Source organism: Peromyscus eremicus, chromosome 19 (assembly GCF_949786415.1).
Source record: "Peromyscus eremicus chromosome 19, PerEre_H2_v1, whole genome shotgun sequence".
Classification (NCBI taxonomy): Eukaryota; Metazoa; Chordata; class Mammalia; order Rodentia; family Cricetidae; genus Peromyscus; species Peromyscus eremicus.
In genome coordinates, this window is record NC_081435.1 from 13,301,035 (window position 1) to 13,314,216 (window position 13,182).

Consider the following 13,182-nt stretch of genomic DNA (forward strand, 5'->3'; position numbering starts at 1 on the left):
GTGTATGTGTCACCAATCTGAAGCAATATTTTGTTGCTTCATTTATTTTTCATGTTTTTGTATTTGTTAATTTTATTTAGTTTTATTTTATTTTGCATACATGGGTGTTTGCCTGCATGCAAATATATATACTACATGCTTATAGTGTCCTCAGAGGTCAAAAGAAGGTATTTGATTCCCTAGAACTGGAGTTCCATGTAGTTTTGAGCCACCAAGTGGGTGCTAGGAGTTGAACCCAGGTCCTCTGAAGAGCAACAAATGCTTTTAAGCACTGACCCAGCTCTCTGGTCCCATGTTTGATTTTATTTTTGTAGTCCTGGAAACTGAGCATAAAACCTTGAGTCTGACATTTGGTAGAGCTCAGGGAACCCTGCAGAAGAGAAAGAAGAAGGATTGTAGGAATCAGAGGGGTCAAGACATCTCAAGGAATCCCACAGAATCAGCTAACCTGGGCTCATAGGGACTCACAGAGACTGAACTGACAGCAGGGAGCCTGCACAGGACTGACCTAGGCCCTCTGCACATATGTTAGAGTTGTGTAGCTTGGTCTTCTTGTGGGACTCCTAACAGTTTGAGCAGGAGCTGTCTCTGACTCTTTTGCCAGCTTTTGGGACCCTATTCCTCGTACTGGGTTGCCTTGTCTAGGCTTACTACAAGGGGAGGGTGCCTAGTCTTACTGTAACTTGATATGCCATGTTTGGTTGATATCCATGGGAGGCCCGCCCTCTTCTGGAAAGAGTCTCTTCTGTAGGGGGGGGTTAGAGGAGAGTGGGGGGAATTAAGAGGAGAGGGGGGAGAGAAACTGTGGTCAGAATGCAAAATAATAGGAAGAAGAAGAAAAAGGAAAAAAAACCTTGAGTTTCCTAGACTTACCACTAAACCACACCCTCATTCCTCTTTTTACTTCTCATCTTGAGAGAGGGTCTTGCTCCCTTCTCCGGGCTAGCCCTGGACCCACTCTGTGTGTAGCCTAAGCAAGCCTCAAGTTTGTGACTCTCTTGTCTCAACCTCCGAGGTCACTGAGATGACAGCCTGCACCCCTGGGCCTAGCGAATACTACTTTCCCTGCGGTTTCATTTCTTTCCCTCCTCGGGAGGATTTTTTCATACCCCTTAATGTCAACATAAATGATAGAGTGCAGATTGGTTTCCATTCTGCTGACAGTTTAATAGAAATTCCGTAAAACAAACACAAGCTTTATTCATCATTTTTCAGTTATAGAGCAAGTACGTGGGAACATGTTATCCTGACTTCACTTTATGAAACCAAGCCCAAACCAAATACTTCAGAATGACCATGACCAGTAATGGCCATTACTATTTCATCTCAGAAGAGTACTAACTGCACACATGCTAGAACAGACTTTAAACTACATCCCTACGTCAGATTTCCAGAGGTCGTAGCAAATTTTATGTGAATTCATAGTAATTGTTTTGGATTTAGAAGATCTGCAGGGCTACCCCTTTTCAGTGACTGTTAGGTTTGTATTTGATTTCTGAAGCCCATAGTGCAGAACAAGCCAGCAAGACAGTAAACACAGTGTGGAAATGCCAAGAAGGATTTCTATCCTGCTTCTATCCTGTGACTTCTTTCAAATAACAGTACCCTTCACATTACAGTGATTTACCCATTGAAAAAGTTATCTACCTGGTAACAGTATCAAAGACTAGACATACCCTCTTGGAGACAGTCCACCACACACCCACAGAACCAGGAAATAGAATTAGCTCAACTTGACTGTTTTTCTGATGACAGTGGCTTCTTTCTTAGACAGCGCAAGGACGAGCTAGAGCAGAGGATGTCTGCTCTCCAGGAGAGCCGGAGAGAGCTAATGGTCCAGTTGGAAGGTCTCATGAAACTGCTGAAGGTAAGTCATTTCACATCAGTGTTTCTGACCTACTATTGTGCAGTTTTAAAATTGTTTGCACATAACTTGCAATGGCTTTTCCAATTACTGTATGCAATTTCCTCCCAAAATGTTGTGAACTCAAATGTGGAACTATTTCTTACGCGTGTGAAACAGTAGCAGTCGATCAGTGGTAGCTCTCATTCTCTGGAACTAGGCTGCTAAAGACCATAGGGCAAATTCTTTGTTTATTTTCAGTCTCTTTATGTCCTTTAATATTCTAAAACTGGATTTGTTTATAAATGCTTTTGTTCAGTTTTAGCAGTTCTGACTAGCTTGACACAGACTAATGTCTAATTTGTAAAATTAAGAAATAGTAACTAAACAAATCTGAGCAATAACAGTAAATCTTTTATTGCATTTCTGTGGCTCCAACAAGTCACATGATTTCCATGGGTCTCCAGTGCAAACTGAGGGAAAAGTATTAAATGGTAGAAGTCCTGCAGAATGCAGTCGGTTATTATTTCATTGGAAGTGGCAATCTCCTTTAATCAGCTCTCGTTTCTGTCACCAGTGTATGCTAAATTACTTTCCAAGTTAGCAGCAGATAGACACTGGGCAATAGTGTCTATCTATTGGCCACTTGGGCAATAGTGATGTCAGTGCTGTGTGGTTGTCTGGCCCAAGGGAAACGTGGGGACCAATATAAACAGGAGCTGCCATGTGCCACAGGCCGCAACTGGGACTTCTGATGGGATATCCACAGAGGGAATGTTCCTGTGCATTCACTGTGAGACAGGAATTGCAAACTAGTTTTCAGTCCACGCATTTCCAACCCCCCCACACACACACCAGCATCTGTCGTTTCTCCATTGCCCTTTCTTTTTTTCTTTACTTTCTCCTTCTCTTTCCTTTCTTACTCCCTTTCCTCCTTACTTTCTCTCTCTGTTTAAACACTTTTTTAAAAACAAATTTGTGATGCTTTCTGTCCCAGACACTGCCTTCTCTCATTTCTTTCTTTTGGTTTCTTTGCTCTGTTTTATAACTTAGCCAACCAACATTTTGGCCATCAATCCCTTCTTTAATAATATGTTTGGGAAATGCTTTATCATTACTCAACAAGAATTACTTCCAGTGTGCTAGACATATGAAGTGTAGAACTGGGGGGTTGGTTGGTTGATACTGGTTCTGTCTTTGATAAGACTGGATCATTGGTAACCTGTTTCTAGCCTATTATCTCATTTGATGCAACAGAAAATCTCTTTTCTGCTTCCCTTTGAAAATATGTTGGATGAAAATGTCTGAGCCCATCTTGCCCTTCCCTGAATGGCAGGAAATTTTGGCAAATCTCTCTGCTGGTGTTCCTATGCTTCTTCCACTCAGTGATGAGACAGGAGTCTACCGGCCAGCAGCCACATGGGATCAACCCCACCCAACTGAACACAGACTTTGTACCAAGACATACAAGTACTGGAATAGACAGACAGATCAGACACACGGAGGGAAGGAATGGGGGTCTGTTGTCTCAAATACCTAAATAGGCTTGGAACTAAACTCACAGGGGTGGCAGAAGCCAGGAGAGGTGTTCAAGCCATGTGGCTGCCTCCCCGCTCTTGCCTTCCTTCACTGTGTACGTGCTGTGGTTGGAACCTTGGGTAATCTAATTGTTATTGATTCGATCTTTCTGTAGGAAGAAGAATTGAAGCAGGGAGTAAGTTATGTCCCCTACTGCAGGTCTTAACTAACAGTGGAGGGCTGTCGTCCTGCTTTGGCCTCTAATGTATGTCCGTGCTTCAGTTTGGAAAGAAAAAAAATACTAATTTGCTTCCATTTCAACGTAGTGCTTGAATTGAGATTATAAAATTCAGCATTCTGTTATAAACTGTCACTGATGTCGGCAACAAATGAAGACCTGTTTCATGTCTAGAAGAGAGAACAACTTGTGATTTGTTGGGAAAATTTTAGATCCCCAAGGGTGTTAAGCTTCAATTCCATGTCATGCTCTTTGAGGTTATTGACCAGACCCTTCTCTTAGCAGAAGGACAGTCACTAGAGCTGCACAAAGGTCAATGTTGTCTCCCCAGCTGCAGCCCACAAGAGCAAACCTCCACACTGTGAACACTCAGTTCAGCTTCCATTTCAATGAAAAGGTGTAGAAACTCTTTTCATAAGAATCAGGTAATAAATCCCTTTCCATCACATAACTACAAGACCATGCCCTCTACCCTGCGTTCAAGATATGTTCAACTGTACAAGACTAGGCTTGATAGCTGAATGTCCACCACGTATCTCTTTAGTTTCCTCCAAAGCTATTTGTTAACAAGTTTCTATGAAGACTAGGCAACTTTCTTCCCTTCCATTCTTACCAAGGACCCTTCTGCTCTGTGGTTTCATAAGGTCATTCCACACATCTTTCTTCTGAACATAGAGGCATCATGACTGTCTAACCATGTCATACCCTGAAGCCCTGTGTGTGACCTTGTGGTTAGGTTCAGAAGCAAGCAGAAGGAACAGCACACTGAGAGAAATTACAATAAACTAGAGCAAAAGAAAAGCAGCTTGAATACCTGTGCATGTACCAAAGTATATGATGATATATCCCAGTTCCCTGCATTATTTAAAGATTTAACATTTTATCCATGGTTAATTAGAACTTCAACCTGTCCAATCTCAACAGATCTGTTAATTCTTCTGTATGCTCTTTTCTATTATTCATTCTGTGTGTTTATGTGTAACAAAGAATGTTTGCAAAACCCTGGAAACTTTTTAACTCTTCATTCCCAAGGTCTGTAAAAGAAAAAAAAGTAAGAAAAGAAAAGAACCATGTTAAACTAATCTGTAACTCAAACAATAAAGACAATATGCGGCATTATTTTGTATTATTATGAAAAAATTACTTTATTGAGCTGACACCAAATTGTCACCAGGGATGACTCCCTTGTGTTAAAGATGCACTGATGTGTAGCCTGTATCACTGTCCATCCCTGCATCCCTGGGGTATGGCCCCTGGACTTAGATCATGGCAGAGCAAATGCCTAGTCTTGATATCTCTCTTTGCAAACAGGCTTTTCCCTGCATGCACATGGAACCAGAAAATGCTGTTCTAATCCAACTTTCTCCTCCCACTGGATAGAAAGGGCAGTTGCCTTGCTTTAGAATTCATTTCTCTCAGAAACCCTTCCCTCCATTTCCCAAGCAGTATATTCTGAAAGGCTTCTGTGGACCAGACAGTTGGTGGATGCATGGAGCCAGGCTGTGGAAGTGCCCTTTAGGTAGATCTTTGTCACCACCTCCCTCTCTAGCCCTTTCCTGAGGAGCCCCTCCCAGCCTCTGCACTTTGAAGGGTCACAGCTGTGGGCACTGCAGTGCTGATGGAGGTCATCTGTCAGTGCCGCCCAAATGTGGGGAACACATTGCTTCACTCTCATCTGCTTGGTTTCTACTCAGGCTTGTCCTTAAACTGACCTGGGGTCAAGGTTGCTTACACCACAACATAGAAACAGCAGCTTCATAAAACAGAAATAGAAGAATGTGGGACCAAGGAAGAGAAAATGGGACTGTGCCCTGTAAAGGGTCAGAGGGTTCTTCTGAACCCTTAGCAATAAAACAAGAGGGAAATAGTAATCCAGGGTTTTATCAGCATAAAAATACCACTCCTCAAAGCTCAGAATATCTACTGTGTTAAGTACTAAAGCAAGCCTTCCTTAAGAGCTTTATAGAAACGTGTTGAACAATACAGTAGAAAAAATGTAGTCATAGTTTGCAAGTGGCCATGGCTTACATTGACCTTTAGTCAAAACTAAAGACATAACCCCATAAAATCCAGCCCCGCTGAGTTGGATCTATGAAAAAAGTGAACAAATTCCTTCCAAACTGAGTCCTTGTGGGATAGCATGATCTAAGGAGAGAATTTAGAGGTTTTAGATTGGCATCTACTTCTAAATTCTGTTTTATGAGTCTTTCCCCTTCAGGAACATTCTTTTTGTAAAAATCAAATTCAAAAATGCCCCATACAACAAATCATGCTTGATTTAATAACCTCTGCTTTGTTATAAATTCGTGTGGTTCAATGTAGCGTTTTATTATGCTGGTATTTATATTCCTTACATATACTGTTTCTTGTTATAGGTAATGCATGAAACTATGCCCCATGAGGACAGAACATGAATTTTAAAAATAGTGCCTGTAATATAATATGATTATGGTATCACAAGCAATAAATTGTGTTTTTTACAAAACCTGAATCCAAGTTATCCTACCCTCTTTCTTCCTTGTGCACCCTTAAGATTTACTGGAGGAGCTATAAAATGAGCTCTCATAAAAAATGATCTTAAGGGCGAAAGCAGCTGCCTGTAGTTGAAGTGGCAACATGTTCTAGAGTTTCTGATATAGTCCCAGTTCCAACTATTGTGTACAGGTCTAAAGCCGAGTATCTTAACTTTGAGTTTGCAAAATAAAGCCTCAGTGATTTTCTTAGCAAGATTACAGCAGATAGGCCTGAATTACAGAGGCCTCTGCTTTAGCTCACAGCGGTAAGGAAACTGAGAACGTAACCTAACCTGACCATTTCAAACACTACAGTAGTGTGCACCTCCCAAGATTACCAGGGATATTCTAAAGGACAATGAGTGTGAAAACCTTCTGTGAAAATGCTATCTGAACATCAAATATATATCTAGACATAGACAGTCATCTATAAACTCTTCAAATTTTTGAACGCACATACCTATTCACTTATTTTTTTTTCCTAAAAGTTAACTAACAGTCTCAGTCTGTGGAAGAAATGTGAACATGACTTTCAATTTGTTTAGATCTCTTGTAATTGCTTTTAACAGTAGGAAACTATCCTTATGCTTCAGAAGTTACAGAAACATCCCAATAAGATTGTCTTGCTTCTGTTAACATCAGATATGTCCCTAGATACAAATGTCTGTAGTATTTGCTGTCAATACATTCCTGAGTACATTTTCAATAGATAGTAGAATGAATGACTGAGAGTGTCAATGCCCTGTATGTTACACAACATACCACAGATACTTCCTGGAGGCGTACATTGCATAGGAGAGGTAATTGATATAGGGTACTTAATAGTCAGGAACCAAAATCAGGTTATGTTTATTTTCAGGAATCTTTCTTTCTTTGGATTCATAACAAGGATTAATTTGAACATTTTAAACCTTGGGCTCAAACTGGTCCCTATTTGGTTGGGAGAAGAGTCTGGCATCATTCAAAATTCCATGTCTTAGTCCCATTCAAATGCAATACAGAATATGAGCAGGCCACAAGGAGCCAACTTTCCAGCCTTGGTTTCTCCTTCCATGATTAGCCTTCCTTATTCTTTTGATGGACTTCCCACAGAGCTGATAAGTCCTCCACAGAAAAGTGAGGGGCAAAATTTACCTTGAGATGCTGTCTGCATAGAGAAGCTAGTATCTAGTACTCAAGAATATACAATGTACTTTATCAGACTATAACACACACACACACACACACACACACACACACACACAATCTTATTTTTAAAGTTGTGGTTGATTGATTCTAGAGAAGTGGGGGAAAAAGATCTTTTGTTCAAACCCAGTGGACACTGACCCTCTCATTCAGGAGCTCATCTACACTGACGGCTCCCAAGCCTCCCTCCCCCTCTTAGCTTCCTTATTTTCTCTACTCCTCATATGGAACCTGGTACTAGCTTCAGCATCAACAGCCTCTCTGCCATGTTTCTGATGCTCTTCACAAGTCCTGAGTCTTGCTCAAGCTTTCCCAAAACTCAGACACTCTTCTCTCCTTTCCATACTATCACCTTTCCTGCCCAGATATCTTCTCGATAAACACCTGAGTTAAACACTGCCTCATTCTTGAGCATTTGGAATCAACCATGTCCTCAGTCGCCCATTGCATTTTGTAAACAGCAGCCCTTTTAAAAGCCCAGTAATCAAAATCATGATGATGATGATGACATTTGGTGACTTGGTGCTTCCTCGTTTTCCCAGGCTGTGGGACACAGCTAGTCAGGGTCAGGCTGCAAGATGCAGGGCCAGGTAGTCTCCTCAGCCAGACCTTGGAGGCAGACTGTGCAGGTTCTAGTGAGAGGATGGGTAACGAACACACTGCACTTCACCAGGGTCGGTTTAGTCCGCAGTTACACATTTGCCCCTTTCCTTGAAGCATCCTTCCTGTATCTCTGGAGCTCAGTAGGAACCAAAATACTCCCTGTAAAACATGGGAAATTTATGGATCTTACCAGGCTTTTGAAAAATTGATGGGAAGCAGGTGGAGTGGAGTCAGAAGATGCATGTAGAAATTAATTTTTCATTTATTCTCTAGGAAGAGAGCTATTTAAATTGCCAACTGTGATATATGCTTTCCTTCATCCATAAATCAACCCTCCTTGGGAATGTTGGATCCATATATTGATCTGCATAGACCATTGTCTCTTATGTCTTTCCTCCATTAATCATTGAGTAATTTCTAAGGAAGAGTTTTCTCGGGGAATTTGTGGGAATTCATTCTAAAGTTCGTATCAGACAGCTATGCTGGATGACCAGGCAACAGAAAACATGTGAAAATTAAACTCAGTGATCTGTCCCATTGCCCTTTAAGAGCGGGACATAAGCAACACCAGAGATGCCATTTCCTATAGTAGGTGCTAAGTATCAAACGAGGCAGTGTCCTGTCATAGAGAGTTGGGGACATGGTTACCAGGCAACCAGCATCCTACTCTGAGAACTCTGGGTAAAAGATAGACATGACTTGGGAGGTACAAGTTGCAGAAAAGATGTAGATAAATCTTTTTGTCAACCACAGAATCTCCCACCAAAATTATTTACATAATCAGACTACTTGAAATTGCAGCAATTAAATATTCACTTGGATATGACTTGGGCATGATGGCTATTAGCCGTTCATACATTGGTGTCATTTAGATTCAATCAGTGATTTTTCTCTTAACAAATAACCACACCCAGTAATTTTTCTCTAACACAGATCCACTATTGGGAGTTTTAGAGACAGGAAACAGAATAAGAAAGGGAGAAGTTACCTGAGAAATGGGTACTGAGCAGGAAGATATGGGGTTGGGAATGTTTCAGACATACAAACATCTAAGAGAGCCCAGTGCACTATAGCGGGCAGGCTCTCACACCTCCCTACAGATATCAGCAGAGGTAAGAGCCCCATGAGGACTCTGTGCTAAAGAGTGTGGCACAGCCAAGAGGACCCTGGCACAGAATAGAGACTATAAGCAGAACTGGGTGGGACAACCCTTGCAGAGCCTGTCAAAGACTGCAATGTGGCCATAACCACCATAGCTGAAAGCACTGGGGGGTGCCACCATGTTGCCAAATTCTTAATTTGTTTCGGGCTTTTGAAGAGTAACATGATGTAACTACGTCAGTAGTTTCGCATCTTGTTGTGGCCAAATGCACAGTGCAATGTGTGTCAGTTAGGCTTGCTTAGATTTCAGACTTACAAATGAGAGCTTATTGGCCCTGACTTCACAGCCTAAAGGCCCTCCTTGCCACCCTGGGCATCCACACTTCTCTACAACCCAACAAGGAAAATGTGTTACCTGGCCTGCCATGAGGCCGGGGGCACCATGCTGTGGCCATGGTGGGAGCTTTCAGCCTTTAGTTGCTAAAATTTCCCAAATTTAATAAAATATGGCTGGAAGTGTGCGATGCTGGTCACTTCCTGAGAAGACCCTGGGACACTGTGGGAAAGCCCCAAACTTGCGATCCGCCACTCCTTAGCTTGGAGATCTTGCATATGTCAGCTACCCTCTCTGAGCCTCCCTGTGTTTACCTCCTGGATGAGAATAATAGCACCTCATTGACTTGTAAGAAGATTAAAGTGCTTTATAGATTTCAAACGGCTGTTCAAACATAGTATTATCTTTTTTACTATATTAGGAAAATAAAATAGTGTGTGCTAAAGTGCTCGATACCCTGTAAAGTACATACAGAAAAATGGAGTTCTTTTTTGGGGTGTCCTAACACAAAAGATCTGGCTTCCCAGGGTTGAACCGGTGACCCATGCTAGACAGCCAAGAGGAGCCTATGGCTACCACCCTCTGTCCCACTTCATTTCCCACCCCCAGTCACCAATCCCTCCTGTGACTGAAGTCTATTGGTGAGGAAAACAGACAAGAAAAGCCCAGGAGTGCTTCCCAAGCCCTACCTTGGACAAGGTGCACAGGAGGGGTAGCCAGCACCTGACTAACATCTGTTTCTGTGATGGACACTCCACTAGCCAAGGTTCATAAAGAGTTCTGCAGCCCAGAGGACTCAGAGACCCTGGGCTCAGTGACGGGTCCAGCTACTATTCGCTACCTCTCCGGGGCAATCATTTTTGCTCTCAGAGCCCTGAGATCCACAACTGCACACCCAGGGTGGTGATAACCACTTCACGGGTCATGGGGAGAGATCCACAGGCTGTAGATAAAACCCTCTGGGCAGGAGGATGTTCAGCTCCACAGAGAAATGATTCATCATTGACACGGGAGCTTGAAGTGCAGGGTTAGCTCAGACCAGAAGGTTTCAAAGAGAGGGGGCTGAGCTGCTGGTTTCTGGAAAACCCAGGCCCCTCTTTGAGCAGGCTGAGGAAAGCAGGCAAGCATCAGCACCCAACTCCTCCTGCCCGAGCCTGGACAGACCATTGCAAACAGGTACTGTTACGAGTGTAAGACGGATCCACAGCCCATGGGGCAGCACACGAGTTCTGTGCCATGCTCCGGTTTGCCTTGTTTTTGTTTCTGGATTTTCTTCACTTTATAGATTTGACAATGATGTATGCTGCTGAGCCCTGGAGAGCTAACAGCATGGCATTTTACAGGAATGATGTGTGTGCGAGTGTGTGGTGGGGGTGGGGTGTTTTAACTGCAAACAGCCGAACCCAAAGCTAAAGTCTAAATAGAATATTCCAGAGCAGTGCTCTTGTGCTGCAGGTCTAAGAGTGTGAACAGGTAGGCAATTTCTCTCTGGCTTCTTCTGTAAAAAGAGTTCTCACTCTGACTGGGAGGGAACTGCTAAGAGTGCATGGTCGGCTACATGTGTTCTCCAGGCGCTCCCTGCATGTTTTACATGCATGTTTGACTTTCTACTAATTACTGAAACCAGGAGTCTATTTTCAAGGACCTCATTGTAAAAACGAAGCTTTAAAATTCAAAGTCTCACACCAAAGATCTCAATGCAGAAATAAGTGTTCTAGTTGATTTTTACTCTTTTTTTTTTTTACCCCTTTCTAAATCCTGCTAATCTCACTCTTCTGCTAAACTGCATCTCTCTCAAAGGTCTAGAGAAAAGGGTGTTGCCCTCAGAAAGCAGTAACCAAAAATTAGAAACCACAATCCTTGCAAATCAAAACCTCAATGAGATAGCACCTCCTTGTACTAAGAATGATGATTATAAAAAAGACAGAAGCTGACAAGTGTGGGCAAGGATTCAGAGAGAAGAGAACATTGTTGGTAGGAATGTAAATTAGTACAGCCATTGCAGAAAAGAGTAGGTTAGAACTGCCCTGGGAGTCAGCAATACCACTGAGTGAATTATCCAAAGGAAATGAAGCCAGTATATCAAAGAGACATCTACACAACCATGCCTATCACAATTCTGTTCACAGGAGTCAGAGAATCAAAAGTGACCATCAGCTCATGAATAGATAAAGAAAATACAGTGAATGTGTTTGTGTGTGTGTGTGTGTGTGTGTGTGTGTGTGTGTGTGTGTGATAGTGGAATATGATTCAGCCCACAGAAGTCCTGTCATTGAAGCAACAGGGGTAGAGCTGAAGATGATATGTTAGATAAAACAAGTCTGGTACTAAAAGACAAGCCCCACATGAGCTTACCCATGTGCCATATGTGAAATATAAAAAATTGATGCTAAGGGATGGAGAGTAAAATAGTGCTTGTCCGAATCTGGGGAGAGTAGAGCAAAGGAAATGATGGAGGAAATGTTGAAGGGTGGGTACCAAGATGCAGTTAGACAAGAGGAAGATTCTCTGGCATGCTACTCCTTGGTAAGAGGACTACAAATAACCACATCATTTCCAAGGCAGCCATAAACTTGAGTGAGAGCAAGGGTAGAGGGGTACATGGGAAAAGGAGGGGCAAATAATATAATCACATTATAATTTCCAAAGATAAAAACTTATTTTTAAAAGCCAGAAGAAAGCATTTTGAATGTTTTTATTGTGAAGAAATGATAGGCACTTGGGGAGGTAGATACATTCACCTGGGGTTGAACACGCACAATATGTACATATGTAAAATCATTAGTTAAATTTGGTTAATGAAGGAAAGAATAAAAGACAGCAAGATTTCTTTTCCTGCTTCCCCATTCAGATCGCTGATTTGCAGAGTAATTTCACAATGTCAGCTTTTATTGTAAAACAGAGATTAAGCAATGTACATCTCAATGCAATTACCTGAGACAACATGAAATATTGTGAGACAAGATCTGAGTTGTGCCTAAAGATGAGGCCAAAGCAGATTGGAAATTAGGGAACAAATGTACCATATCTGTACTGAATAGTCTCCTAATCCATATTGAAGACTTTCTCCTGTGTGTCTTTTATTCTATGTAGGACACGTTTCCCAGAGAAATATACACACCTTGCAATTATCTGTTTAACAACAGCTTTGTGGCAAGGACAAAGATATCATATTGTAGAACAGTCTGTATGAACACACACTTCAGATTATATATGATAGCTCCCTAAGACAGTCTACACCTGCAGATAGGTTTAGGGGAGTCTCCTTGGTTTCCTGAGGTTTGCTCCTGTTTTGGAATGTTGTCGTCACCATTTTTTTTAACATGGGACCTGAGACATTAGAGAAGGTATGTGGGCATTTCTTGTGAAAGAAAACTAATGATATGTCTTGTTTCTGCAGACCCAGGGGGCAGGGTCCCCTCGCTCTTCCCCCAGCCACACCATCAGCAGGCCAATTCCCATGCCCATCCGGTCAGCATCTGCCTGCTCCACGCCAACGCACACTCCTCAGGACTCCCTCACTGGGGTAGGGGGAGATGTGCAAGAGGCATTTGCACAGAGTAAGTACCCTCACCTTTACTGGGTTCTGCTTGTGCCTGGCAAACAGTTCACCAAGGTCCGTTGAGCAGTAGGTAATGGAGAGTCGTTATAGCCACGTATGGACACTGGCGGCAGCGTCCAACCCTTTGGCTTCTCAGGGCCACATTAGTCATCTACAAAATTGATACTTGAAAAACTGTGGAGTCAGGTTACAAAGAAAACCTCACAATGTTTCAGTAAGTTTGTAGCTTGGGGTTGTGCTGCGGTCACAGCTATCCTGAGCTGCGTGGGATTGCAGATTACTGGT

At 42.4% G+C, this 13,182-nt stretch overlaps 1 protein-coding gene across 8 annotated transcripts in view; it reads left to right on the forward strand.

Moving 5' to 3' along the window:
• Positions 1–13,182, forward strand: part of Dtna (dystrobrevin alpha) — a 363,024-nt gene that overhangs the window by 332,853 nt on the left and 16,989 nt on the right. For 7 of the 8 annotated variants that reach the window (XM_059246654.1, XM_059246652.1, XM_059246655.1 and 4 more), the window contains 2 exons: positions 1,771–1,867; positions 12,736–12,895. In XM_059246654.1, the coding sequence (XP_059102637.1) occupies positions 1,771–1,867; positions 12,736–12,895 (257 nt within the window). Of the gene's footprint in view, positions 1–1,770; positions 1,868–3,536; positions 3,683–12,735; positions 12,896–13,182 lie in introns of those variants that run through there. The other variant, XM_059246659.1, reaches the window with a different exon arrangement.